The sequence below is a fragment of the Anguilla rostrata genome, chromosome 1 (assembly GCF_018555375.3).
Source record: "Anguilla rostrata isolate EN2019 chromosome 1, ASM1855537v3, whole genome shotgun sequence".
Lineage (NCBI taxonomy): Eukaryota > Metazoa > Chordata > Actinopteri > Anguilliformes > Anguillidae > Anguilla > Anguilla rostrata.
In genome coordinates, this window is record NC_057933.1 from 19,435,076 (window position 1) to 19,460,097 (window position 25,022).

General features: G+C 46.0%; 1 protein-coding gene and 1 long non-coding RNA gene across 3 annotated transcripts in view; both read right to left on the reverse strand.

Annotated features, from left to right (window-relative positions):
• Nucleotides 1–1,845: 1,845 nt before the first annotated feature.
• LOC135251025 (G patch domain-containing protein 2-like) overlaps nucleotides 1,846–25,022 on the reverse strand; it is a 36,755-nt gene continuing 13,578 nt past the window's right edge. For both annotated transcript variants that reach the window (XM_064327976.1, XM_064327985.1), the window contains exons 6-10: nucleotides 24,646–24,713; nucleotides 24,361–24,400; nucleotides 23,715–23,800; nucleotides 15,932–16,017; nucleotides 1,846–8,258 (exon numbers count right to left, since the gene is read on the reverse strand). In XM_064327976.1, coding sequence (XP_064184046.1) covers nucleotides 8,086–8,258; nucleotides 15,932–16,017; nucleotides 23,715–23,800; nucleotides 24,361–24,400; nucleotides 24,646–24,713 — 453 coding nt within the window. In that variant the 3' untranslated portion in view covers nucleotides 1,846–8,085. The remainder of the gene's footprint in view (nucleotides 8,259–15,931; nucleotides 16,018–23,714; nucleotides 23,801–24,360; nucleotides 24,401–24,645; nucleotides 24,714–25,022) is intronic.
• On the reverse strand, nucleotides 12,425–13,348 carry LOC135251033 (uncharacterized). Its single transcript, XR_010329069.1, has 2 exons — nucleotides 13,244–13,348; nucleotides 12,425–13,108 (listed from the first exon to the last, which is right to left on the reverse strand). It is a non-coding gene; the product is annotated as an uncharacterized LOC135251033 (long non-coding RNA).

Below are 25,022 nucleotides of genomic sequence, written 5' to 3' on the forward strand. Positions count from 1 at the left end.
GCCAGGCACTGAGCCCAAACAAGCAGAGGGACGAGTTTCTAAATGCATCTGGGGTCCAAGTGTGCCAGAGGAACCGCTCTAAACATTACATTACATTACAGGCATTTAGCAGACGCTCTTATCCAGAGCGACTTACACAACTTTTACATAGCATTTTTACATTGTATCCATTTATACAGCTGGATATATACTGAAGCAATTCCGGTTAAGTACCTTGCTCAAGGGTACAACTGCAGTGTCCTTACCCGGGAATCGAACCTGCGACCTTTCGGTTACAAGCCCAGTTCCTTACCCACTGTGCTACACTCCGTCCGATGACGACTTTAAAGGAACGGGATGAGGCATGATGGGAGATGAGCCGTTCTGCCTCTTTTTCATCTGTCCCTGTGCCAGTGCGGGTGAACGGGGAGGTGGCTGCTCTGTTATTCAGACCTGATCCATGTTCTCCAGGAGAAGGGATGAGAGACCAGTCCAGGTTCTCCTCAGAGACAACCAGGACCTCCCAGCACGCAGACCACACCCATTACACCATCTACACACGACTACATAGCTGACCTCCCCATACACGATTCCCCTGGGCCGTTCCAGGCCAGGCTCTTGCGGACACACAGAGGAAGCAGAGGACAAACAGACTTCAGTAATTGCCACAAATCAGAGGCTGGGCCCCTTCAAGCCGGCCCCCCGCGCCGCTCGCCCTCCTGACGACGGGCAGCGGCCGCCACAGGAAAAAAAAGGTGAGGCCAGGGAGACAGGCAAAGGCAAACCTTATGTAAATCACTGTTTGAAATAAGCTCATTTCCCTGCCTGGAGCCAGCCATGAAACAAAGGGCCACGGAGGAGGAGGGGGGGGGGGAGAGTGACTGATTTGTAGTGGGTGCCGGCCTTGTGACCGACTCTGTGACTGCACATCAAACTCTTAAACATGACAAAGCTTGCTCTTTCTGACTAGAGGAAGCCATTGATTTTTCTTCCATTTCACCATCAATCTACTGAAGAGGAAGGCGGGAGTAGAAAAAGACAGACAGCAGAAGATGCGATTTGTAGCTCTTGACTGCCGGAGCACGGAGTGATTTGCTTGGTTCTCAACGTACGACGAAGTGGCAGCAGACTCCTTCTCCGTCGGACCAAAAGATTAACAGTGGGGGACCTATTGATTTACCTCCCAAAGCCTCGTTAGTCTTCTCTCAGCCAAAGCAATTTAGGAACGTTGGTTGTGTTTACTTTGGCTTAAGAGTTGCACATGGGATTTGTAGGGTTTGGGCTGTTTTGTCTACTTGATTACCCAAATAGTACTCTCTCGCTCACATCTTGCCTTGAATCTCACATCAATGAACTTGAACGAAATCAGGTTTTACCATTATAACCATAAAGACCAAAACTTTAAATGAATTTTGCTGTGTGCAAGTGCTCACATTCCACAGCTGGATATTACAGCATCTCAGAACTCCCTTCTGAGGGGTTTTAAACGCAGAAAGACGTAAACAGCCACCACAGTCAACTTAAACGTGCCGTGAGAACGGAAGAGTTCTAATAATGAAGAAAAGTATCCAAAGAGAATGTCTGTTACTTACCAAAAAAGGAGGGAAAAACTGATGTGGAGAGCCGTGGTGTGCTGAGAACAAAATACCCTACGCGCTCACCCCAGACCTAGACAGCGGGGACAGGAGACATCATTAGTCCGTGTGTACGCTTCGCCCGTCTAACTCAGTACCGCAACACTTACCTTATTTGCCTCACAGAATAGCACCAGACACCACAGGAGCACGTCCACATTCTACTGTAGGCGCAGTACCTACAGAGGACAGGTATTCTCAGAATACAGACCACATAAACACAACCCCCTGATTGCTTTTGAATTTTTGTTTATTGGAATAATACATATGTCAATCTTTTCCAGTTAATGGTCATAAGTCATAACATACAGTATACCAGCAGAGTACACATACAAAAACAATTAACCTAAGGAGTAAACAACACAAACATAACAGGGTCCTCCTGAACACTTGCAGTTTTATAATTCAATAACAAAATAAAATGGAATAAATACACTTGGACTAACAGTGTGGTGATAAAGAACCAGAGGCTTTTAATCACTTCCCAAGCATCGGCCCAAAATATTATTATTAATATGTATATTTCCATTCTTTTTCCAGATGTGGTGGATCTGGTCCAAATTCACAACCGCTAGAATATGACATGTCTGTCATTAAAAAACTCCATAAAGTTTGAGAGGTTAGACTGCAAGGGCAAGCCAACAGGAAAGTCTTATCCACAATATTCCTAACCAGTCACCTTTCCAGAAAAGCAGTAGGCCCCCAACTTTCGCTTTCCTGTGCAGGTGCATGATGATCAGGTAAATGCAAAGCTAATCTGCAAGTTTGTAACAAAGACACGTCCACGTTAGAATTAAACAAATGAAAGACAGAACTATGGCCATTACGCACAAAAGATAGAGACGATCATTCCACTTTTATCAGACAGAGAATATGAATAAATGGCATTTTAAAATTACTAAGGGGGCATCTGCAGCTAGCTAGAAGGCTAACTATTTATGCTGTCCAGTGATTTGCAGTTGACAGATATGATGTTATATTTTTTTAAAAGCTCAGAGGCACACCTGTATCCTCACAGTTGTGAATACTTGTCCAAGATGAATTGATAGTAAGCTAGCAACCTTAAATCCATTTTACTGTCAGTAAATTATGGACTGGACATGAGCTAAATATATGCAAACTATGGAAGGAGACAAGCTTGCAAATACTTTTTTGCCATCCTACAAATCAAATCAATAGTTAAGCTAATTAACGAACATATTCTTTGAAGGCAGATTTCAAAATAATAGGACATTTAAAAATACCAGCTGCAATAGCTAAAACTAGCTGAAGCAGCCAAGTGCATCAATTTATGTTGTTTTAGAGCATTATGTCTTGCTTTGTCATTGGAGACCATGTTGTTACATTAGCTAGCTACATAGAGAATGAAAAGTTAGAGACTCACAGGCATATCTGTATCCCTATAGAGCCAAAACAGAACATGTCCCATAAAACAAAACAAATAATTTGCCTGAACAAACTACATGGCCATCCAGCTCAAATACATACACTCGTTTGTTTTGCTGGACCACAGAATTTTTCAACCAGCAAGCTAGATGGCTAGTAGCAAAGGACACCAACCTACAGCATATGGTTGGAGTAAATATAGCAGTTAGCAGGTCACCAAAAAAAAATTTGTACAAATTACTATTCATCCTACAGTCATTTTTCAGGAGATTCTTGGAATTCTGGGTAGGCGGCAGGTATCCCCCAGTCTAGCAAAAGAAAAGTAAGGTTTTTTTCTTAATATTATTTGGTGACTCCATATAAATGTTAATGTTTAACTGAAATTACACTGCTTATAAGGAACTAGCCCCAAAATGTAATTTAATGGAAATTATTTTTACAAGATTCGGTAGCCTGCTATTTTTCTATAGCCTGGCACTTTCAGATCTTGTTAGCTTACCTTACCAAACATTAAACTGAAAACTTAAGCCAGCATATTGTGCTTAGGAATATTGTGGATACTTAAAAGAATGTTCTTCACTTCAACAAATGTGTTCAACTGAATTAACTTTTATTTATTTTTATTATTTAGAAAAGAAAGCCTGATTAATTCTAATGGTGGCTCCAGTTGCGCTACAAATTTATACTGCACTAGAGTTTGGCCTTTTCTGCTATAAAGAATTGATCTGTAAAAACTGGATGCCCATTCCAACAAATATGACATCATCAGGCCAGCCATTGTGCTAGTGGATGTTCATTTGTAGTGCATAATGCCTCCTGCCATGATTTATGTTTTCCATTAAAAAGAAAAATGTTCATTGGTTTGTGTAACTGTATACTAGATAGCTGCCAAAGTATACACTAAAACCCAATGTTTAAAATATATGTACAGACTAGAAAATTATTTTAGAGTAAATTAAAACAGTAAAAGTCAATTGTACATTTTAAGCATCTCCCCAAACTAGTTACATTCTTATGAAATGTATTTAAGCATCAAACTCTAATGCATTCCCTTTTAGTCTTTGGTCATACAGTGCCTTCCTTGTGAAGGGACAGAGAAAGGTTTACCCAAGTAAACAGTTATGAAAAACATAGCAGAAGGGTAAAAATGTACTGTTAATAATAGCACCACAAAATAAACAGATGAGCAAATAATCATTAACATCCCTGACAAATCTACATATCCGGTACTTCAAATGAATGCTCTACAGTTCTTAAATGAAGCAGTGTGATAGGAGGATCATTTATAAGTCACACAAGGTCTGTAATTTTACCAAGAGAACATGCAGGCCTTTTCATATTAACATGTATTCACAGTATGACAAACAATTGCTGCAGTAACATGTTATCTACATCCAGGGACCACAGAAAGCCATACTACGTACTTCTGATATTACAACTCGAGATTCAGATTAATTCCATTCCTTATTTGGCTATTAATCTACCGCCACTGAAGAAAAGTGGAGATGGAATAATGATGCGTTCTTTTTTAACCTTGCGATTATTTCACATTCCAGATGATGTACCTACTTTAAAGAAATGGGATACAAACCTGAAGAGATGTGTAATATCTACACGTACATCACACTACGTACTTAACACTGAATAATAAGCAGAGCAGGCTCTCAAGGCGGGAAACATTCCTCATTGGATCATCTGCAATGGCATAGTAATTATGCATGCGTCCACAGCTAGGATTAAGATACGGTTACGACTAACAAGATTGTGCTAATTTCTCGCTCGTATGAAAAAGCTGCCTAAGGACCTTGACATCAACTCGGCCTACTGGAAAATGCAGGGAGAGAGAGCGCTCGTAACCCCTGACTCAGTAGACAATGTACAAGGAGCTTACGGATAGAGTTCTGGTAGTCAATTTCTTACTAAAAGTAATAACGATGACACAGCTAGTTTACGTTAAATATTGGATGGTTTCAATCTCTTTGTGGAAATATGCTGTATCCACATTACGTGCAACATAGGCAGTTCTGGGATATTACTATTTTAATAGGTCAACTTCCTTCCCCTATCCCCGTAAAACAAGGCAAAAAATATAATTAAAAATCTTCCCAAAAAAATCTCAGCTGCCATAAAATTTCTGAAGGAGCAATGAATTTACACTGTAATATGTTAGCACCTTCGTGTTACGTTTAACAGGAAATCCTGTTCTGAAAGACTTTAAAAAGAGCAATTATTTTACCATATATTTTGTAATACTTTATACCAAGTCTTGTTTCACACACATAAAAGAAGAAACCGATTCAAAGAACGCCTTCCTAATTTCTACATTACGGAGTCTATCTTTCGAGATTGATCTATTTTATTGATTCACTGTTGTTGGCAATATAAATTTACTTTACAACACAGAAACACTGCCATAAATATACATTTCAAAATATAAAACTGCATGTGTCATTAGGGACTGATACCATGGGCATGGGCATGGTGACTATAACTATCTTCTATGGTAATGCTGTCATATTTAATCTTAGCCTCGCCCTGTGAATATTTTACCCTCCATTCACAACAATGGGAGAAACGGTGTGAATTTCAGCATCGTACATGGGCTCCATTTATGAATGGATGAAATGACTGCAGACTAAGCACCAGGGGGGGAGTTCACGTGCCGCCCAGCCGTGAATGAAAGGCTGAACTCTCCGCGTGTTTGCATAGGCGTGTCCCGACCCCGTCTCGTTATCCACTCCGAATGGCGCAATTAGCATGAATAAATAATCGATGACGCTCCGACCGAGGGGAGGCGGGTTGGCTCGAGGCGGGGGGAGCGGTGGCCGGCCGGGGGGTCGGATTGGGGGAAGAGAGTCGACTCCCCTCAAGTTCATGCAGAGTTTATGACTACATTATCCCCCCTGTCACTGGGTCAGCGGAAGCCCCCCGTGGGGGGTGGGGTGGGGGGGGTGCGGGGGACGGGGCGGGCATCACTCATTCACCCAGGTCCTAGGTGCCTTTGTCAGGTGATTGCTGCCGGAAAAAGGAAAACAGATCAATACATCTCCTCTGGGCCTGACAGGTAATCCTTACCGGGGATGAAATATGAGCAGTATCAGCCTGGTGGATTTCTTAACTGTAACAGGGTAATTGACTCTGTTCACGTGACTATCTCCAAGTTCCTGGCCATTGGAAATCCATTGAGGACAATATTCAGAGGGTGGGGGGGGGAGGAGGGTGGAGCCAGGGGGTCATCAACATAGTGACTGCTAATTACAAGTGTGTGGGGGACAAAAGGCACAGCCCCCCCCCAGCCCGGTTTACTACATATGACACGGACATGTCTCTTGGCATCTTAAGAATGGATCAGAGACCCCATCCAGACAAACTGGAGACCACCAGCAGTCCAGCACTGCATGAGCCCGCATTCTCTTTGTTAACACCTGCCTTTTTCCCCAACGAAGACGTGCAGAAGACACCTGGTTTCTCCAGCAGGCGCACACACAATCACAGGCCCACCGCTGCGGGGGTTTCGAGGGGACGCCCTCGTTCGCTGACCGCCCCGCGGTCGAGCCGGGCCAGCCAGTCAGGTCCCGCGGTTCTAATCCTTCCCCGCGTAGCGCGTGCGTGCGTCACCCTCGGCCTTCATCTGCGGGAGCGTTAGCACGCCGGCCCCTAACCGGGAGGGGGGGCGGGGGGGGCGCTCGCCCCTCTGTGTTCTCCAGCGCCGGGCCTCACAGCCGGAACCGCTGTTCCCCGCGCCACATCAAACGGGGCCGGGGATCCCTTTTTAATCACCGCTCCTTTCATCGCCCCGCCGACGGCCGGTCGGCCCGGCTCCGCGCCTCTCCCGGGCCCCCCGTTCGCTCTCAGACGGGGTCTGCCGCGCTCAGATACTCGCGGCGGCCACATTTCCATATTTTAAGGCCGTCAGTGAACTTTTGGCCAGAACACTTTTTTTTTTTTTTTTTAAATAATAAGTCACCGGCTCACTAGTAAAAAAAAAAAAATACAGATTTGTCACGAATACTGAAGAGTTTTAGTTTTGCGGAACTATTCGTTGCTTCTACATGACTCCAAATGCACAGAAGTAACTCACGCTACCATGTTGAAACAGAGGGACTTGCTTTCCCTCGAATAGGCACAGACAACGAGAAATGACATTACATGCTAAATTGAGCTGCTCTCTTGTCATTTATGTAACATGCGCCAAAACAAAGTACAAATGAGGCTGGGAGGTGAGGAGAAGCGTTCCTCGGCTCAGACCCACACACATCAACAAACATTACTCACCGCTTTAATGTTGGAAATTCATTTTTGAGGCTTGGCTGTCGCCAACTTTAATGTGGGGGGAAATTTGAATATAGAAGGTGCGCACAGGAAAAAGGACTACCCCCGGGAGGGACCAAAACACAGACTCCCTCTGTTGTGCAAATGAGAGCCTTTGTGGTGTGCGCACATTTTCAAATCCATGCTAATAGGAGGCCTGTTCTTTGTGGGGCTGGCTTTCGGAAAGGTGCGTCTCTGAACCCGACCAGCGGGAGGTACCGCGGCTTTCTGACGCCCTCGTATCTGTCTGTTAGCGCGCCGCGGTACCTGTTGGTTTGACGCGGGGGTCTTTAAAACACCCTCCCCCCCCCCATCGTTTTAGCGTCCCTGCAGGCAAATGCATAACAACTCGAACGGGGCATAATTGTTTGGGCGGGCGGGGGGGCGGGGCGGCTCGGAGCCCGGCGCGGCGGCCCCCGCGGGTCCCGGGTGGCGCGGCCGCGTCGAGGTTACTTCGTTAGTGGCCCTTGAAACCTCCTCGCCGCTCGTGGAAATGACTGAGAGAGAAGTGATTAACAGGCTTGATTGCATTAACATTTTTTTCATCCTTTAAGTGCCGCGCGTGAGGGCTCCTTTCAGCACGGTGCAGAGGAGCAGCAATCTGAGTCCCTGCGAACGCTTCTTTTTTCCCCCGCTTAAAATCAGTTTAACAACTTGCCGTTATCAGATGTAATTTAGATCTCTCTCTGAACACACCCAGCATAGCACCCCCCCCCCCACCCCCCCAGTTTAGGGAAGGAGCCATGGGGGAGTGCCCGCCTCTCCCCCTGGCCCCTCAGTCCTCCTCTTGCTCCCTCTGCATGCTGAAGAATGTCCCGGGTTTGATGAAGTCCTGCTTCTCCGAAGCCATGTGGCCTCCTCCGGTGGACTCCATGCCCAGGGGCCGGCTCTCGTTTCTGGAACCTTCCGCCGCCTCGCTCAGACTGTCCTCCTGGAAGGGGATGCAGGCTGAGGGAGGAGAGCACAAACACTGAGGTCAGTCCTGGTCACTCCCCCTGCCCAGTTTCACCTGCCCAGTTTCACCCTCGTTCTACAGCAGACAACACCACGACTCGCCCAGCTTGCACTCCAGACTCAATCCCTATTTCCACACCCTCTCACCCACTGGAAAAGTCTCCATTTAACCTCCACCTCACACTCTTCTTCTCCCCTTTCACTTCACACTATGGCCCTGTGTCCAGACAGCTCTGTTTTCAGATGCTTTGACCAACTGAGAAATTTCAAATGAGACAGCTGTAGGTTCATTGCATGCTGCCATGCTCTGCTTTAAAACATTCCATTATACTTTTCAGTGATATTACCTAAGACCCCATATTCGTGCTATTGGCGGTATTTCCCATTTCATAATTAGAATTTAGATCATATTTTTTATATCATATTCAGGAAACGTATAGAAATACACAGTATCTTGTTGGCTGTTGACAGGAAATGCATATAGCTCACTATCTCGGTAAAGACTGGATCTATTGAGTAAAATAATATTACAAAGCAATATTTGTACCTAAATTACAGTAAATTACATGGCTTATATGAATTAACCAAATACAGTGCCTTTCGAAGATTACAAATTAGTAATCAACAACAACAAAATCAGGGTTGACCTATCACACACATTTTGAAATCAAACCGTCACACAAGTGGCATCATCTCGGGACTCTAGAAGAAATTTGTAGACATTTGGTGCCACACACTAGTCACAGAGGCCACACGATCAGGCTATAAAGCAGTTACCAGAACGTATCAAGCCTGCCCATGATTTCTTTCCACTTATTGTGCTTCGGTTTTTTTGCAGTGGTAGCTGTTTGTGGACAGATTAAAAAGGCCCTCAAACTGTAGCCACTGCTCAATAAATTCCTCATCTTCTGTTACTGAACACTATTTTTAGCTTGCCCCTCACTCATTTTGCATCGTATCTTTCTCCTTTCTTTTCCCTCTTTCTTTCCATGAGTGCTTTATTTCCAGCGGTTCTACTAAGAAAACATCCCAGCTTACAGAAAACCATTGACTATGTGACTGAATGGCTATTTTTCACTGGGTGCTGACAGTCACTCACTGGTGGTGAAAAAACATGAACACGAATTGGGGGAAAATGTCCAACTGCAGAAACTGTTAGGTGTTTGCCAGTGTAAATACCCTGGCTCATAGGCCTGGACACAGTGTATGATTCTAAGGTGAGCCAAGGCACAGTTTCAGTGCCTTCAAAATTCATTAAAAACCAGGCTAAAGTCATTGCAAACTGGCATGGTTAATTAAAGGAGCTTGTAAAACATAATGCGTTTGATGTCTAATGTATAATGTGTATGAGGCACAATTCACAAGTGGCACTGACACAATATGCAATACCTGGTGAGACCTGAACTGAAATAGCATTTCGGAGCATATTGAAGCATACCACTCCCCAGCCAAGTTCCACTCCACTGCAGCTCTGGATATAATAGTTTCTGCTTTTTTCCCCATTTCAAATACGCTATTTATAGAACCAAAATATGGCTGGGGTCGTTCGAAACCTTTGTGAATTTACACGCAGCATCAAGACAGCTCTTATAACTGAATTTCAACGGCTAACCCAAGAGAAACAAAGAGGGCATATATTAAAAGAGACGAGATCATTTATTTTTAACGGCTACCACTCTATCAAGACGTCACAAAGTCAAAGTGAGTATTTTAATCACAGCCCACTCTGTCCAATACGGCACTTCATTCCCGAACAGGAACATCCATTAGCTTCAGGCGAGAGCTTCGCCAACTGTCAGTTCTTAATAAACAATCCCGGGCAAGGCTGCGCGAGCGTCTGCGCAGGCTGCGCAGACGGCGTGAACGCCGGGCCCCGAGAACACAGGGCGGAGGACCAAAACTGACACTGCCGCACTCGGCTGTCTCAAAGGATTAGGCATTACAGCGCTCACTCACCACCGCCTTTGCCACTTCCCATTATATCTCCCCGTGCCTCTTTCCAGATGAGTTACCTTCAGAGCTGATCCGGCAGGGAGAATAATTGATTAATATTTCTTGAGGGAATGATGGTTAACCTTGGTTTCTGTTAAACCCAAACTCAATTACCTCGGGTGAATCACGGTCAAAGTTATGAAAACCAAGCCAATCTGCACATGATCACCGTGGCCAGCGTTCAAATCGACCAGGTCAGCTGGGTTAGAAGTGTGCATGTTCCAGCCGAGATTGACTTAAAATTAAAACCTTTCATTCTTTTTTTTTTTTTGTGTGTCACGGTACGGTACAGTGAAATTATAAAAAAAATAAACTTAACCTCAAAGCCAAAGCGTGCTGATTCAATCTTTTCACTCAAATGAGATTCAAATGGAAAAGCAACAGTTGGGAATGTGTCTTTATGCCATTTTAGTCTGCAGAATTTTCTCTTTGTAGGTTAATTCAGTGCCACTTGTACCTTCAGTAGAATATAAAGAATGTTAATGTGTTACAGTACATTAGCACCTTGCACTGGAAATATTAAGGGGTCATTTATAGCATTTGGGTACCCAAAAGGGGTTAAACAGAACACAAAGGCTGATGCCAATTATTTATGTCTTAAAATTAAGCATGTTTTTGTCTTATCAGAAGTCCTATCCCTTGTAATTTGTGAGTACAGAAATTCTGGACTTCTCCGGCATAAGGCTACTACCAAACAAAGTACAAAAAAACATTACTGAAGCCAAGTATAATTGTTACAACTGTATTATTTCTGAACCGTAAAAAGGATCAAACAATGCAACACACTTTCAGAGATACAACCAGATTTGACAATATCTGGACTATAATTAATGTGCTCTCGCGTTTGTTTTGTGCAATAATGAACTGGAAAATGAAAACATCTTAACTGCACCAGCTCTCTAAAAAACAATCACTTCACTGCTCCTTTTGGCAGCTCCCACCCTCTGTTTCTTAATCAGCTAATTATACATTGCCAGTAATGGCTCGGCTGATTCGAACGGTTAAATGAACACAACTGAAGGAGCGTTTAATAATTAGCCAGCGCGAGCTGACCAGCCGCCAGCCTCTACTTCACGGCGCGAGGGAAGAACATTTATTACTGCTTCTGAACCGCACGTTCGGCGCGACCTCGAACGCTCAAAGAAACACACCCCCCACCTAAAAATAAAACCCGAGTGTGCATGAACGCCCATCTGGGTCCCCGCTCCTCAAAAGACGAGGGGGGGCGCAGCGCGGGGGGGAGGGGCGCCTTCTACGCGTTCAGGAATATCGCGCGCAAAGAGGGGGGGGTGGGGGGGAGCGTTCGCACGGTCCGACGGCGCCAAAGGAGGGCCGAAGAGCAGCGTCACGTAGCCGAAGCGTGGCGCGGAACTCGCGCGGAACGCGCCCCGAGGCCTCGGCCGAGTTCGACGGGCGAAACTTTTCTTTTTTTTCTTCTTCTTCTTTTTCCACGGCAGGAGTTGCGGCGGCGGTGGCGGCGTCGGCGGGAGAGCAGAGGAGAGGGGAGCGGCGCGTGGCGTGGTGGAGGAGGAGGAGGTGGGCTCTGAAGGACGCAGGAGGCAAACGGGCGAGGGCGAAATAGTGCGGTGGGCTGCAATTCTGTCAGCAGAAGTGATGGCTGAGTGGTGGCGTTATTCGTCATGTGCTGCCATGTGGCCCTCGCTCTGGCGCGGGCATTAATGAGAGGGGGCCGGCCCGCCCGGGGAGGAACGCTCGGGCCCCAGACGCAGGTGATCTGTCAACGACCCAGCCCTCTTCCAGCAAGGAGAGGAGCTCGCATGGGGGGGCTAAAGGATGGCCTGCGCGGGAGGGCGGGGCTTCTCCATGGGAGCGTTCATGCCCCAAATAAAAACAGGTACAGCCAACTTGCTGGAGAACAGCGGTCTGGTGCTGGGTGTTCTTTTACCTCTCTGAAGGATCCTGCTGAGAGTTCACCTGGACTGAACTATTTAAAACTCCGTACCAGGCACATCTAACGCTGGAGTCGGGTGTGACCGAAGGTTTAGCCATATCCCAGACACCCAGACATGGAAAATTCAGACATGGCATCAGGCAAGGCCTTTAGATGTCACTAAATTACTACTTACATCTGATGTATCTGTTATAAATGGAGTAAACAGGCCCTAAAGAGAATCTGGCTCAAAAACAAACCAATTTCATACAATACATTTTTTTTTTTTTTTAACTAATTAGACAGTTTTATTGCACTTGCTTTTGCATATGATAATAATCATTTTAAATGATTTGTTATACATTTTCTGACACTTAATAATAATGAAATGTTAAAAATTATTATTAGCATTAATTAGCTCTGATACCTGTTATCTCTAGCTTAAAAAAGCAATGTTCGTAACAATGTTAACAATAGGTCTTTTTACCCGAACAGATGCCTGAAAGTATCTGTTGCCTGAACACAAACACCTGCCAAGTTAAAATAACAAAAACATAATGGCATGTCCCCTAACCACTACTCAATCAATATTTAGTACAGTAGACTTAGGGTGAAGCTCATCATAGCTGAACGTGAATGCAGAACTTTGCGTTTTCTGTCACACAGATGCTTGCGGTGATGAACGGTGCAGGAGGCTTAGCCCGGCAGAAGGGAGAGGGCTGCCATTACAGCAGACGTCTGGGTGGATGGGTTCTTCACAGTCAACTGCAACACCACAGCTGCTAGGTGCTAATGATGTGCAGCTGGAAGGCTAAACCGCAGCTGGGTACAATTCCAGCACTGCCCTGAGGAGCCCTCGGGGATGCTACCTGCTACCACCCACCTTCACTCCTCATCACAGGGCTGAAAGTGGCCCTTCAGCCAGTCACACATACGCAAGCACAGCTTCACACTCACAAAGCTGCGCGACACAGAGTATACCGAGTCACTGACCACACAACACCACACACAGGGTATTTACCCGATGTCACTCTGACCACTCACACACACACACACACACACACACGCAGGTATTAACCGATTCACTGACTCACACACACACACACACACACGAGGGTATTACCCGAGTCACTGACTCACTCACACACACAGAGACACACATGCAGGTATTAACCAAGTCACTGACTCACACACACACACACACACAGTACAACACACTGATCACACACACACAAACACACAACACAACACACATCACAACCACACACACACCAGATACACACGATCACGACACACAACACACAACACCACCATATTCAGTGCAGACTTCACAATATTCCAGGCACTAAGATATACTGGGCCATAGACAAGCACACACACACACACAGTACCAACAAAAATAGTATTTCTTACTAACAAGCTCAGAACCAGCTCTCAATCATTCAAATTCTAATTCAAATAAAACAAACGCATTCAAATAAAGATCTTTGCATAAGTACATATATTGCAGCAAAATATTCACTACTAGAGATAAAGAACTCAGAGAAAACAGGACAACCTACTACAAATACGCATTGGTACAAATAAATTGTGAAACCTTAAAAAAAAAGAAAAGAAAATGGTGCATCCCCTCGCTCTCTGAATATTGCCAAGACAAGGCAGGGAACGGTGTAGCAACAAACTCAAGATTTATACAGCGCCCCTGCAGCCACAGAAACTGACATTGGATGACATCCTCTACATGATAAATCACTCCAGACTCCCGAAGCAGAAAAAACACACCCCGGCACAGACAGAGGGAGAAAAACAGAGTGAAAATAAACTTGGGCATTTTTCTTTTTCGAAAAGGAGGGTGATGCAAGACTACAGATTCATTACATGCTATTTAACGTTAAATAGGCCAAGCGTAGCGTTATTGGCGTGGGGGGGGGAAGGGGAAGGGGGGTTTCAGACTAACAAAAATCACAGTGAAAAATTGAAATTTGCGCTTGTGAATCCCCGGAGGCGCCATAGTTTTAAGGGGGCAGGTGGTAGGAAGGGCCACCCTGTTCCCGGTTCCCCCATCCCCACAGTGTGTGCACGGGAGGGGGGGGGGGGGGATGGTGGTGGAGGGAGGGGTGTTGAGGGGCCACGGGTGGATCTTTTTTTAGTTTTATGGGAACCGGCATGGCGCAGAGAGGTGAAGGACGGAGTTACGGGCCGCTCCATCACTCAGTACAATAAATGAATGCGATCTGTATCCCAGTAAAACATAGGCTGTTTTTAAATTCCACCTCTTTTATCCAAATGAATGATGGACCCCAGTACAGTGCACTGCACGGCGATATTAATATACATCAGAGGCCAGCGCCCCGCACTAAATCAGGAAACCACCAGCATTTGTTATTTAAATGACACGCAGCGGCCGGGCGCGCGGCGCAGGCAGAGGGGACTTTTAGCAATGAGGTGGACAAACCAATTCAGATTTCAATCCCGCAAAGACGCGCCGAGAGGAGCCATCAGGCTAATGAAAAAACGCCGGCCGCGCCGGCCCAAACGGGAGCGCGGCTCGCCCGGCGGTGCCACCTCCGACGCGGGCCCCTTCCCGTCACGCCCCGCCCCCCCTCCCCAACCGCATCCCGGACGCCCGTCTCGCACCCGACTTCCTGAGCGCCGGTCGTGACGTGACAAGAGCTCGAGAGCCAAAAACTAGCGAACCTTCAGGACGGGCTCGGTTAGCGGCGGGTCGCGTTTGAGCGGCTAGCGGCTAAGAGCGGGCTAGGGTTAGCGGCTAAAAGCGGGCTAGGGTTAGCGGCTAAGAGCGAGCTAGGGTTATCGGCTAAGAGCGGGCTAGGGTTAGCGGCTAAAAGCGGGCTAGGGTTAGCGGCTAAGAGCGAGCTAGGGTTAGCGGCTAAGAGCGGGCTAGGGTTAGCGGCTAAGAGCGGGCTAGGGTTATTGGCTAAGAGCGGGCTAGGGTTAGCGGCTAAAAGCGGGCTACGGTTAGCGCTTAACACCGGGCTAGGGTTAGTGGCTTAGAGCGGGCTACGGTTAGCACTTAACACCGGGCTAGGGTTAGTGGCTTAGAGCGGGCTAGGGCTCTTTAAACTTTTTCTAAGAAGTGAGAAATGCACAAAACGTATGCAAATCAGTCTTGAGGAGCGTGATGGATCGCAAACCGCTTAATGAACTGACCCGTCGTTGCGCTCGCGATGACTGATTGACTGCGAAGAATCTAAATACATCACGGTTCCCTCAAATGAGCAGAGGTACTTTGTTGGAACAGTTGTGCGCACGTGTTGGCCCTGAAGAGACCGGGTGTCTGGTGAAACGCAGCCTCGCTGAGAGGTACATAAATATGCAGATGAGGAGCAGATAGAGGCTGAGTTTCTTTCCACAAGAGCCCCCATTCCGGGACACAAACAGGCTGGAAAGCCGCATTCGCACGAGTGCTTGAACACTTGTTAAAATGGAGGGTCCGCAACAGACGCGGTGCAAGCCTCAACAGCACTCGACTGATTTAGCCGCGGAAGATACTTGCGAAACTGCACGACTGATGACATTTTCTTTTTTTTTTAATGACAAAAGCGAATAGAGAAGATTTTGATTCTTTTTCACGCGTAATGTTTGATTTTATTTCGTACTTTAACATTTCATTCAATGGCACCTCTAGAGGGACAGAGCCAGCAGTCTCCTACACCCAGCACTGGGGTGGGGAAGCTTTACCTAATCAAATGTCCATGTTGTATCGGGCAGTCACGCGCCTCGTACACCTCACCAACAGGGACAGAGCGCATGAGAACAGTACCTCCTGCTGTGCTGGGAACAGCCGTGGTCTTCCTCCTCCTCTTAATGTCACCTGTGCACAGCAATCCCAGATGAACGCTCGTCTGTCTGCGTGGGTGGGAGAGAAAGCCACAGACACAAGTATTAATAAAGAATTATACTAAATAATATCTAGTGCTGTTATTATTATTATTATATTTATTACAATTGTTGTTGTTATATTATTATTACTAGTATTATTGTTATTATTATACAGTGCATTTGATATAAAATACAAGGAAAACATATACTGAGGCTCAGATTATACAAATCATACCAATGACTCAAACCAGCTTAGGGCAGGCCTCCCAGAGACCTGAGAGGACCACTAGAGAAAGGACCGTACCCAATAGCTTTGCTTTTCCTTTAATTTAACTGGCCAGCATCAGAAGAGCTGAACAGCCGTGACTGCCGTGAGGGTACATGCGGATGCGGTAGGTCAGATGGGGTTTGTAGGCGAGACCCGGCACTTTGTAGTCCATCACAGATAACCAACGGAGTTCTATTAGGCGTGACACTGCATGTTGCATGGATTGTGAACGGATAAGGGTTCAGGCTACAAGTTCTGAACCATTTGAAGTGTACTTGGAGCTTGTGAACATAAAGGAGGCCACCAGAATAGCCTAATCGGGCAGTCATAAACGCATGAGTCAGCCGCTCCGCATCAGAGAGAGAGAGCGAGTGAGAGAGGGGAGCCCTGGCATGGAGACGTCTCTCAAACGGAAAAAAAAACCGCACGGAATTCAAAGATCACAACGCGCGACCTTCAAAAGCGCCCGTGGCGTCTTTGTGTCCCCCGTCCTACTGAAGGAGGACAACGGAAGAGAAAAGCCGGACGTACTCGCCACCGTAAAGAGGCCGGCGGACTCCAGGCGTCGCGACGGGGAAACCCTCGAGGGAGCCGGGCAGCAATATCCCACCGCTGACACCGGGAGCGCTCGGAGAAATCTCCTGCTGTTTAATGGCGAGGACCGGCTGGGTGGTGCTGATGGAGTTTTTTCCTCACGTTTAACAGAAATATCAGGAGGGGTGAACGGGAGGTGCGGGGGGGGATCGTGCATCTCTGTCGCTGCTGGGCGCAGATGTACAAATTACCTTTGCCGCTGACCCCCGGGGTCGCGTGTCAGGAGCCCAGATTGAGGGAGGGGCCCCGGCACAGCCTTGATTGCTGCGATGTAAAGTTAAGGTCAAGGTTCTCTACGTAGCTGGGGGAGGGACCGGCAGTGGCAAGAGTAGGCAGCTCGCCAGATGGGTTTACGGTGCTCTGTGTGTGTGTGTGTGTGTGTGTGCATGTTTATGTATACATGCTCACTGCTAGGTAATGGGCTTCATCAATTTGGAAGCCCATTTGGACTATATAAAGTGAACAATAAATTTTCCACTGGTATGAAAAAAAGAATTAAATCAAGATAGCCAGTATTTTTTTCAAACATAAACTACATTTCATGTTATTGACAAGTTTTGGACCTTCAAAAATTAATATCCAAAAAAAACTAAGAACTAAACGCTTGAAAATTTCAGACGTGCGCTTCCACGCGGGTCATCTTAGGCTGAGATATAAACCTCACGCCGCACGCGTGCAGAGATAGGGCCCGATGTCTCTTAACAGGCTGCGTTTTCCGTGACCTCAAAACCCGTAAATCAGACAACGTTGGGGAGGATGTAGTCGAGCGGGGGAGGGGAGGGCTTTGAGTGAAGTCTCTATGTTGTATAATCAATAGGTATAAAAATAAATGGCTTGACCGTTATTCTCTCCCTGCTACCCCTCTCTAATAAAATCCCAGTAATGCATATTTCATTTACTTTTATACTTATTGATTACCTGTACTCCAGTTAGTAAATCACGCGCCTATCGATCCCTCAATCGTACCTCTGTCGGACAGCACATAACCAGCCATTTGCGCGGCTGATAAAGAGCTCAGACATTGAACTCCCCACAGTAAATCTTCACAAACTAACTTTTTAATTCCAAAATCGATGGGCGTTTAAACAGCACATTATTTCACGAGGTGCGGCGGCAGGATTAAAAGCAATACCCTGATGCGCCCGCTCTTAATGCGCGGGGTTCCATCCCTCCCCGCTTCCTCCCTCATTAAGACGGCGTGGCCCCGGCGGAGGATCCCCGCGGACGCCCGCTCCGTTCGGGGCGGCGCCCGGACCCCCGGGTAGCCGTCAAATGTTTTATAATTTAGACGGGACCCGGATCGGGCTTTGACCCATTTGCCTACAGAGACCCGGTAGCACCAGGCTAGGTCTAGGGGTGCGAAACAGCGCCCCCTCTCCCTGACTACGTCAGGTCCGGAGCTCACGATCGGTAGCGACTGTCGCCGTTGTTTTTTTCCGCGATTCCATTTCGGTAAATTCCCTCCCCCCGGGTTCGACGGCGGCCCCCGCAGAGTCGGCCGCAGACGATAAGGCTGGGGTACACCTGACGGGAAATGATCAAGGACAGTGGTGCCTTCCCTGGCCGGGATCCAAACCGGCCCCCAACTCAGTAACCTGCAATATACTCCTGGCTGTCCATAGGGTATACGCTGCACATCCCACAGCCAGGAAGGGCCAGCCCTGCATGGGGACGGCCAGGGGAGGAGAGACAGGCAGGCAGACACAGCAGCCAGCCTGGTGTGATGGGGGGGATGGGGGGATGGGGGGGAGGGCAGTCGAGGGGGCATTCTGGTCTACCCCCTCCGCAATCACCCATCTACTAAGACACATTAATTATGCAAAATTAATTAACTAATGTGGCTACCATATTTCCCCATACAAATGTATGTGTCAAATATAATACATAGAAAATATATATAAATAGAAAATCATAGGCGTAATGTCTTGGCAATTAATTTCTCGGACATGAAAAACTTTGCTTATGACTTGTGTAACATTGAGGATACACTAGATATTGAAACAGTTTTGTTCAAAAATGGAATTATCCAATACCATCCTCTGACACAACAATGATTTTGTTTATTAATGTGTAACATTCAAAGTACCATCATATTATACGCAGTTGCGTTTCTGCCGAAAATGAATAAAGATATGCTGGATTGACAATTTATTCATAACAGGAGTCACATTCATTTGTTTGATTACTGATGACAATCAGTATAAAATACGAGTCAGACAAAATAGTCTGACTACTTTGATAAATTTGGAATCATTACCAAGGTGCTGATAAGTCAAATTGGAGTTGTAATTCTACTTTTACCCTAATTTTCGTCAAGGACACGGTCTAATCTTTAGCTTTTTGCAGAGGGTATAATTAACATGGAATCTCTCCAAGCAAAAGGAAATGCACACCTTTAGATTACCTTTAGAGCTACGGTATGTAGCTAGCTGTTTCTGTTACTGCAGTGGTGGCAGACTTCACCAAACTTAACTAAAGTACTGGTAATTATTTCCGTTTATGCACCTGCAACAAGTGTGACCTTTAAACTGCCTTTTACCGAGACTTCAACAGACGGCTGAAAAAAGAAGCCAGGCTAAAAAGGCCCGAGAGGCGACATCACTCCCACCACCGTGCTTTCGCCACCAACTCCTTCACAACAGAGCCCTTGCGCGGAATCTGACAAAGTAACCAAGATAAATGCGGACGACTGTCCCAGACAAGACCGTCGCTTCATTAAAGCGACACACCATACAGCGCACCGTTCGCAAGGCACCGCAAAAAAACGCACCGCCGCAAAAGTCCCCCAGGTGCCGAGAGAAACGGCGCTGTGACACGGGGTCACGTGTAATCCTGGCGCCCGCGCCCGAAAGCAGATATATCAATTAAAAATAATAAATCAAAAAGAGAGAGAAACGCGCCCGTTACCAAGCGGCCATCTATTTTCATTAGGGTACAGGGCGCCTCGCCCCGAGAGCGGGATCCCAAGATGAATAGAGGTATTCAAATGAATCAGAAAGGATTAGGGCCCGCGGGGAGCTCAATCAATGGCGGCAAATCAATAATCAATAGGCCACTCACACCAATATACTAACTGCTGACACCCAGATCTCACAATTAAAATGAAAACTGGGAGAGGAGTGGCGTAAGACTATGATTTATCTCGCCGGCACAAATGTCATTTAGAAATAAATAAGTCAATAGAAAAACTTGAGCGTGGCAGGCTCAGAAGGGAGCCAGTCACGCATTTTAACATCTCAACTATCCCCGAGCATTAGACTCAAAGCCCGGAGAACATTCTCCTTATTCACATGGCGTCACGCAGATAAATAGCATGTAACCCCCATGCCGCCTTCACCACTTAACACCAAAAGCTTTGATTGTTTCCATCACCTTCCACAAAACAGCCCCTGGCACTTTTTATTTATTTACGCTCAACCTCCACAGGCCGGGAGAACGACTATTTGTTTTGTTTTCCTTTTGAGGAGAGCAGAGTTTTGAAGGGTAATTTGATTTCTAAACGCATCAAAATGTCAAAACTCACCAAAAAAAAAAAAAAAAAGAGCAAACGCACCGAATTAATTTGTTTTGTACAATGATTGCCGCTAATTTGATCTCTTATGATGGCGACTTTTATCTTTTTAGATTCAAAATTGCTATGCCCTGTCAACAAGTCCAAATGAGAATCAGGGTCCTAAACTGATTGCTGGGAACATGTGAATAACAATCCTCTTGACTCTCGTCTGTGTGTGTGTGTGTGTGTGTGAATGTATGTGTGCAAACACTGTGTTTATGTCTGTGAGTAAGTGCCACTGTCCTTGAAACTGTGTGTTTGTTTGTATTTCAGATGCCTGAACATTTGTAAATGCACGTGCACATGTCATTGTCATGCACAGTCTGTGTGCACGTGTAAGTGTACATGTCACTAAAATGTACAATCCGTGTGCACGCACACCTCAGTCCCACACGCACTCCGTGTGAGTCACTGCCTGTATTCATGTGTCACTGTCACACACTTGGTATATTTATGTGCGTTTGTGCGTGACACTGTCACCCATACCCCCCCCACACACACAGACACAGTATGCGTGTATCTGCATGTCACTGTCATGCATTGTTTGTGTGTGTGCGTGTGTATGTGCATGTCACTGTCATGCATTATGAGTGTGTGTGTGTGTGCGTGTGCGTGTGTGTGTGTGTGCCTGTGCGTGTATGTGCATGTCACTGTCATGCATTGTGTGTGTGTGTGTTTGTGTGAGTATGTGCATGCCACTGCCATGCATTATGTGTGTGTGTGTGTGTTTGTGCGTGTGCCTGTATGTGCATGTCACTGTCATGCATTATGTGTGTGTGTGTGTGTTTGTGTGTGTATGTGCATGTCACTGCCATGCATTTGTGTGTGTGTGTGTGTGTGTGTGTGTGTGTGTGTGTGTGTTGTGTGTGTGTGTGTGTGTGTGTGTGTGTGTGTGTGTGTGTGTGTGTGTGTGTGCGTGTGTGTGTGTGTTGGTGTGTGCACGCGTGTGCAGCGGGAGCATTAGTGGCAGTTAGAGGCCTGGGGCAGGAGGAATAGGCCGGTGCGATGGAGTATGGATTTGTGCAGCTCTGGGAGATAAATTCAGCTCGCGCTTCCAATGGGACACATCAGAAGCACCGGTCGTCAATCCCCCCCCCACCCCCCAACCCCCAACCCCCCCTTCCTCCACCGCCCCCACCCTCCCTTCATTTGGGAGTATGATTTATACTTTTTGATGTAAAGGGTCTTGAATTCCTCTATAAAGGAATTAAGAGGGTTCCCCTGAGCCCTGCATTTAAATGAGACCATGGCAAGGATATGAGACCCTGTTAATAGATATAAATTAGCATTCACAATGCTTCAAATTTAAATCTGAAGGAACCTTTCAGGTGGAGAAGAAAGGGCCGTTTAAAAAAGATGGCTCTAAGAAGTTTGGTCTTTTCGTTTCTGTTGTGTTTTTTTTTTTTTTTTTGCCCCTCATCAAGGAAAGGAGGAAAGGAGGAGGCTTTCTGAAACAGCCCAAGAGAGCCTGAAATTAAATTACGGATGTACCATAAATATGTTCCGTGGGCACAGCGTAATGAAGCTGGAACGCGCGGAGGTGCCATTCAGATTGCACAGTGGCTGACAGGGATGCCTTTGACAAAAATGGGTGCTGGCCAACTGCCAACTTTTCAACGGGAAGGGAGCTCAACATTTTCAAAAAAAAAAAAAAAAGAAAATGATTAAAATGCAGAAACTATAATGAAAACTGTAACACATAAAGTCATGTAACAGTGAAGGTGGGAGCAAACAACTCTATTTTCATTAACTAAGATTCAAACAAGATATCATTTTGGTTTAATGAGTCCAGACATCCGACAGTTTGATATGAGGTTGGTTCCTCGTGGTGCGGAAGAGCTACTGCGTGCGTGAGCTCAGAGGGCAGCGATGGAGACTAAGCAGGTATCCCGGCAACAGCCCTGTGCCCACCTCCTTATTGGAACCTTCTGTGACATCATCTCTCTTGGAATCAAAGACCAGCCCCAAGATGGAGCCGATGTAGATGGTCCAGTCTAGCTCCACAGTACCCGAGTACCCATGGGGCTAGGTCACATCTGTCATGGGTACATGCTATGCAGAACAACGGGGAGACGTTTTTGAATCCCCGCCACCTGAAGGAACAAGGCACCTTTCTCGCCCTGAATCGTTCGGCCTGCTGGTGAAAACCTTTTTGAGTGACATGTCGCTTGGAGGACAGGAACTCAAGCACCACGAGCGGTCCGATGAGTAGGTTTTACAATGAGGTCTTGCGTCAATATATTGAGCTTCAATAGCAAGACAAATGAAGCTGAGACCAGCTTTGATTAGCTCAGTCAGCGCCAAACTGTATGCTTCTGTATACTGTGAGTGACGTCTTATAAGTGAAAAGGGCACAAAAAAATGCACCAGCTTAAAAAAAAACATAGCCAGATACTTGGCTTTTTAACACAGGAAAATGGTAGCAAAAAATTTTTTTGGAAACCTAAAAATTATATCTGATGCACACTCTAGCCAACAATGATCCAGTATGTAGTTACTAAAATATATTTAAACTGGAAAGAAAGAACATAATAATAGACAAAAACAGTTTATGTGGCATTTATAAGAATTTACCCTAAAGTTGGAGACTAAAGTTTGGAAGCAAGCATCTTCTCCAGATTTAAAGATTTTGTAAAATACATAAGGATCACTGATGTTCTAACAAAATATATTTTGTTACATATCGCTCTAATTCAGTGACAAAAAAATCTGACATTAGTAACATGAATTATGAACAGATAATATTAGGCGAGCATATTTAACATAAAATTTATACAGTAGATTATTTACTCAACAGATTTCAGGGGATATACCCAGCTCAAGTGAACACCAGCAGAAACCCAACCTACGATGGTATTCTGTAACATTCTGATTACAAGCTAGGTTCCCTAGCAACCTAACCCGAACCCTAGGCACAGCCGGCCGGCCAGGTCAGAAGACAGGCGAAAAGAGAACGGGAGTAAGTGGCGACAGACGCAAGGAGTTCCGCGGAATATCAACAAAGGAAATGTTGAGCTCTGTCCCTTTTTTCGGAGGGAAACTGACGACGCCGGTGGCCAGACGCGTGACCTCGACTCCTCCTGAAGGACGGCTCCCCATATAAACAATTTCAAACGTCCTTCGCCATGCATGATGTTCTGGAGGAGTCACGTGACGCAGGCAATTGAATCGGTGACACAGGGGAGCCTAGCGCGCTCCATACGAAATGGCGGAGGGCACCGCAGGTGTGTGTGCATGAGTCTGTGTGTGTGTGCGTGTGTGTGTGTGTCTGTGCTTCTATCCAAAAGTCCGACAGCACCACACATGTACCTGTTTTTGCAGATGGAGGACGAGCACCTTCGATGGGAGCTGTCGCACACCATGTCCATCGGGTAGAGAGGAGACAGGGGGTTGAACTGGAAGACACACACAGAGGTCAAAGGAAAGCCGCACCATTTGTAAAATCTGACCCCTTGTGACCTGACCCAAAGATTTTCTGCATCGTACATTCTAGCTCTTTGAGGCTACCTGCAAGTCACGATTTTACTTTATACCTTAAATTAAGTTCACTGATGCAGACTTTAAAGGAAGCTGGGACAGATCTAAATGGCAAGAGGCAACTAATTCCATACATAAAAACTAAATAAAATATATATATATTTTTTTTTGTGTGCAAATCTGATCCAGATTTGCACATATTCAGTGGGTTCAAGAAAACCAGAAAGGGTCAAGTCAAAACGGGCTTGATTTCACACTGACCAAGAAGCTCTGGTAAAACTAAACTTGATCAGTCAAAAACGCAAGTTGTGATTCAGAAAGCTAGTTAACAACTGCAAACGCTAAATACGGTTTGATAGATATTGCTCTGTGTAGAAACAAATGTATCCCCCCACAGATAGTACTCAAAACCCAAACCGATATCTGGGCTCATTTTTTCAGTAATGTGGTGTCAGTGGTCGACCGATAGGTATCTTACCTGATGCCAGTCTCGTTTCCCGATTGATGGCAGCCAAAAACTGAGAAAATCAATAAAAGTTTTTTCCCATCAGCCCCAAAACCTGAATGCCGGCCGAGGCCCATCTGAACTCATTCCTCTATTGACATCTGAATGCCGTGCACAGCACACAAAACACATTCAGCTCAACATTAAATTAAACAGGAGTGATATTTTGAAAAAGCATTTTCAGGACTACATAAGGTAACATGGTCCCACATAGTTAAAACTGATGCAGCACAGTAAGAGAGGGACAGGAGCTCTTACTCTTTCTGGTAGGGGTCCTGGGAGAAATGCTTCATCCTCTCCACAGACATGGACGCCATGCTACTGTCCTGAAAAACAATGCGCTTCAATGGACGATCGATATAGCGGAACAGGTTTCAGAGACTATCACTGGATGTCGAAAAGGCACAGGCCTGCTTCACAGGTCTGTGAAAGCAGTCGGAAATCTGTAAAGTTCATTTTCATTTACAGCTGACCGGTTTCCCTTGAGAAAGGCCGCACCGAATTCATATCAATAACGATTCACTCTTGAATTCTATATTTTACAGGAGAGCGGACGATCCCCTTTTTGTATTCTTTGCTTTATTCAGATGGGAGAAATCAGAGGGCGACAGACAGAGAAAGGATGACGGTGCTTA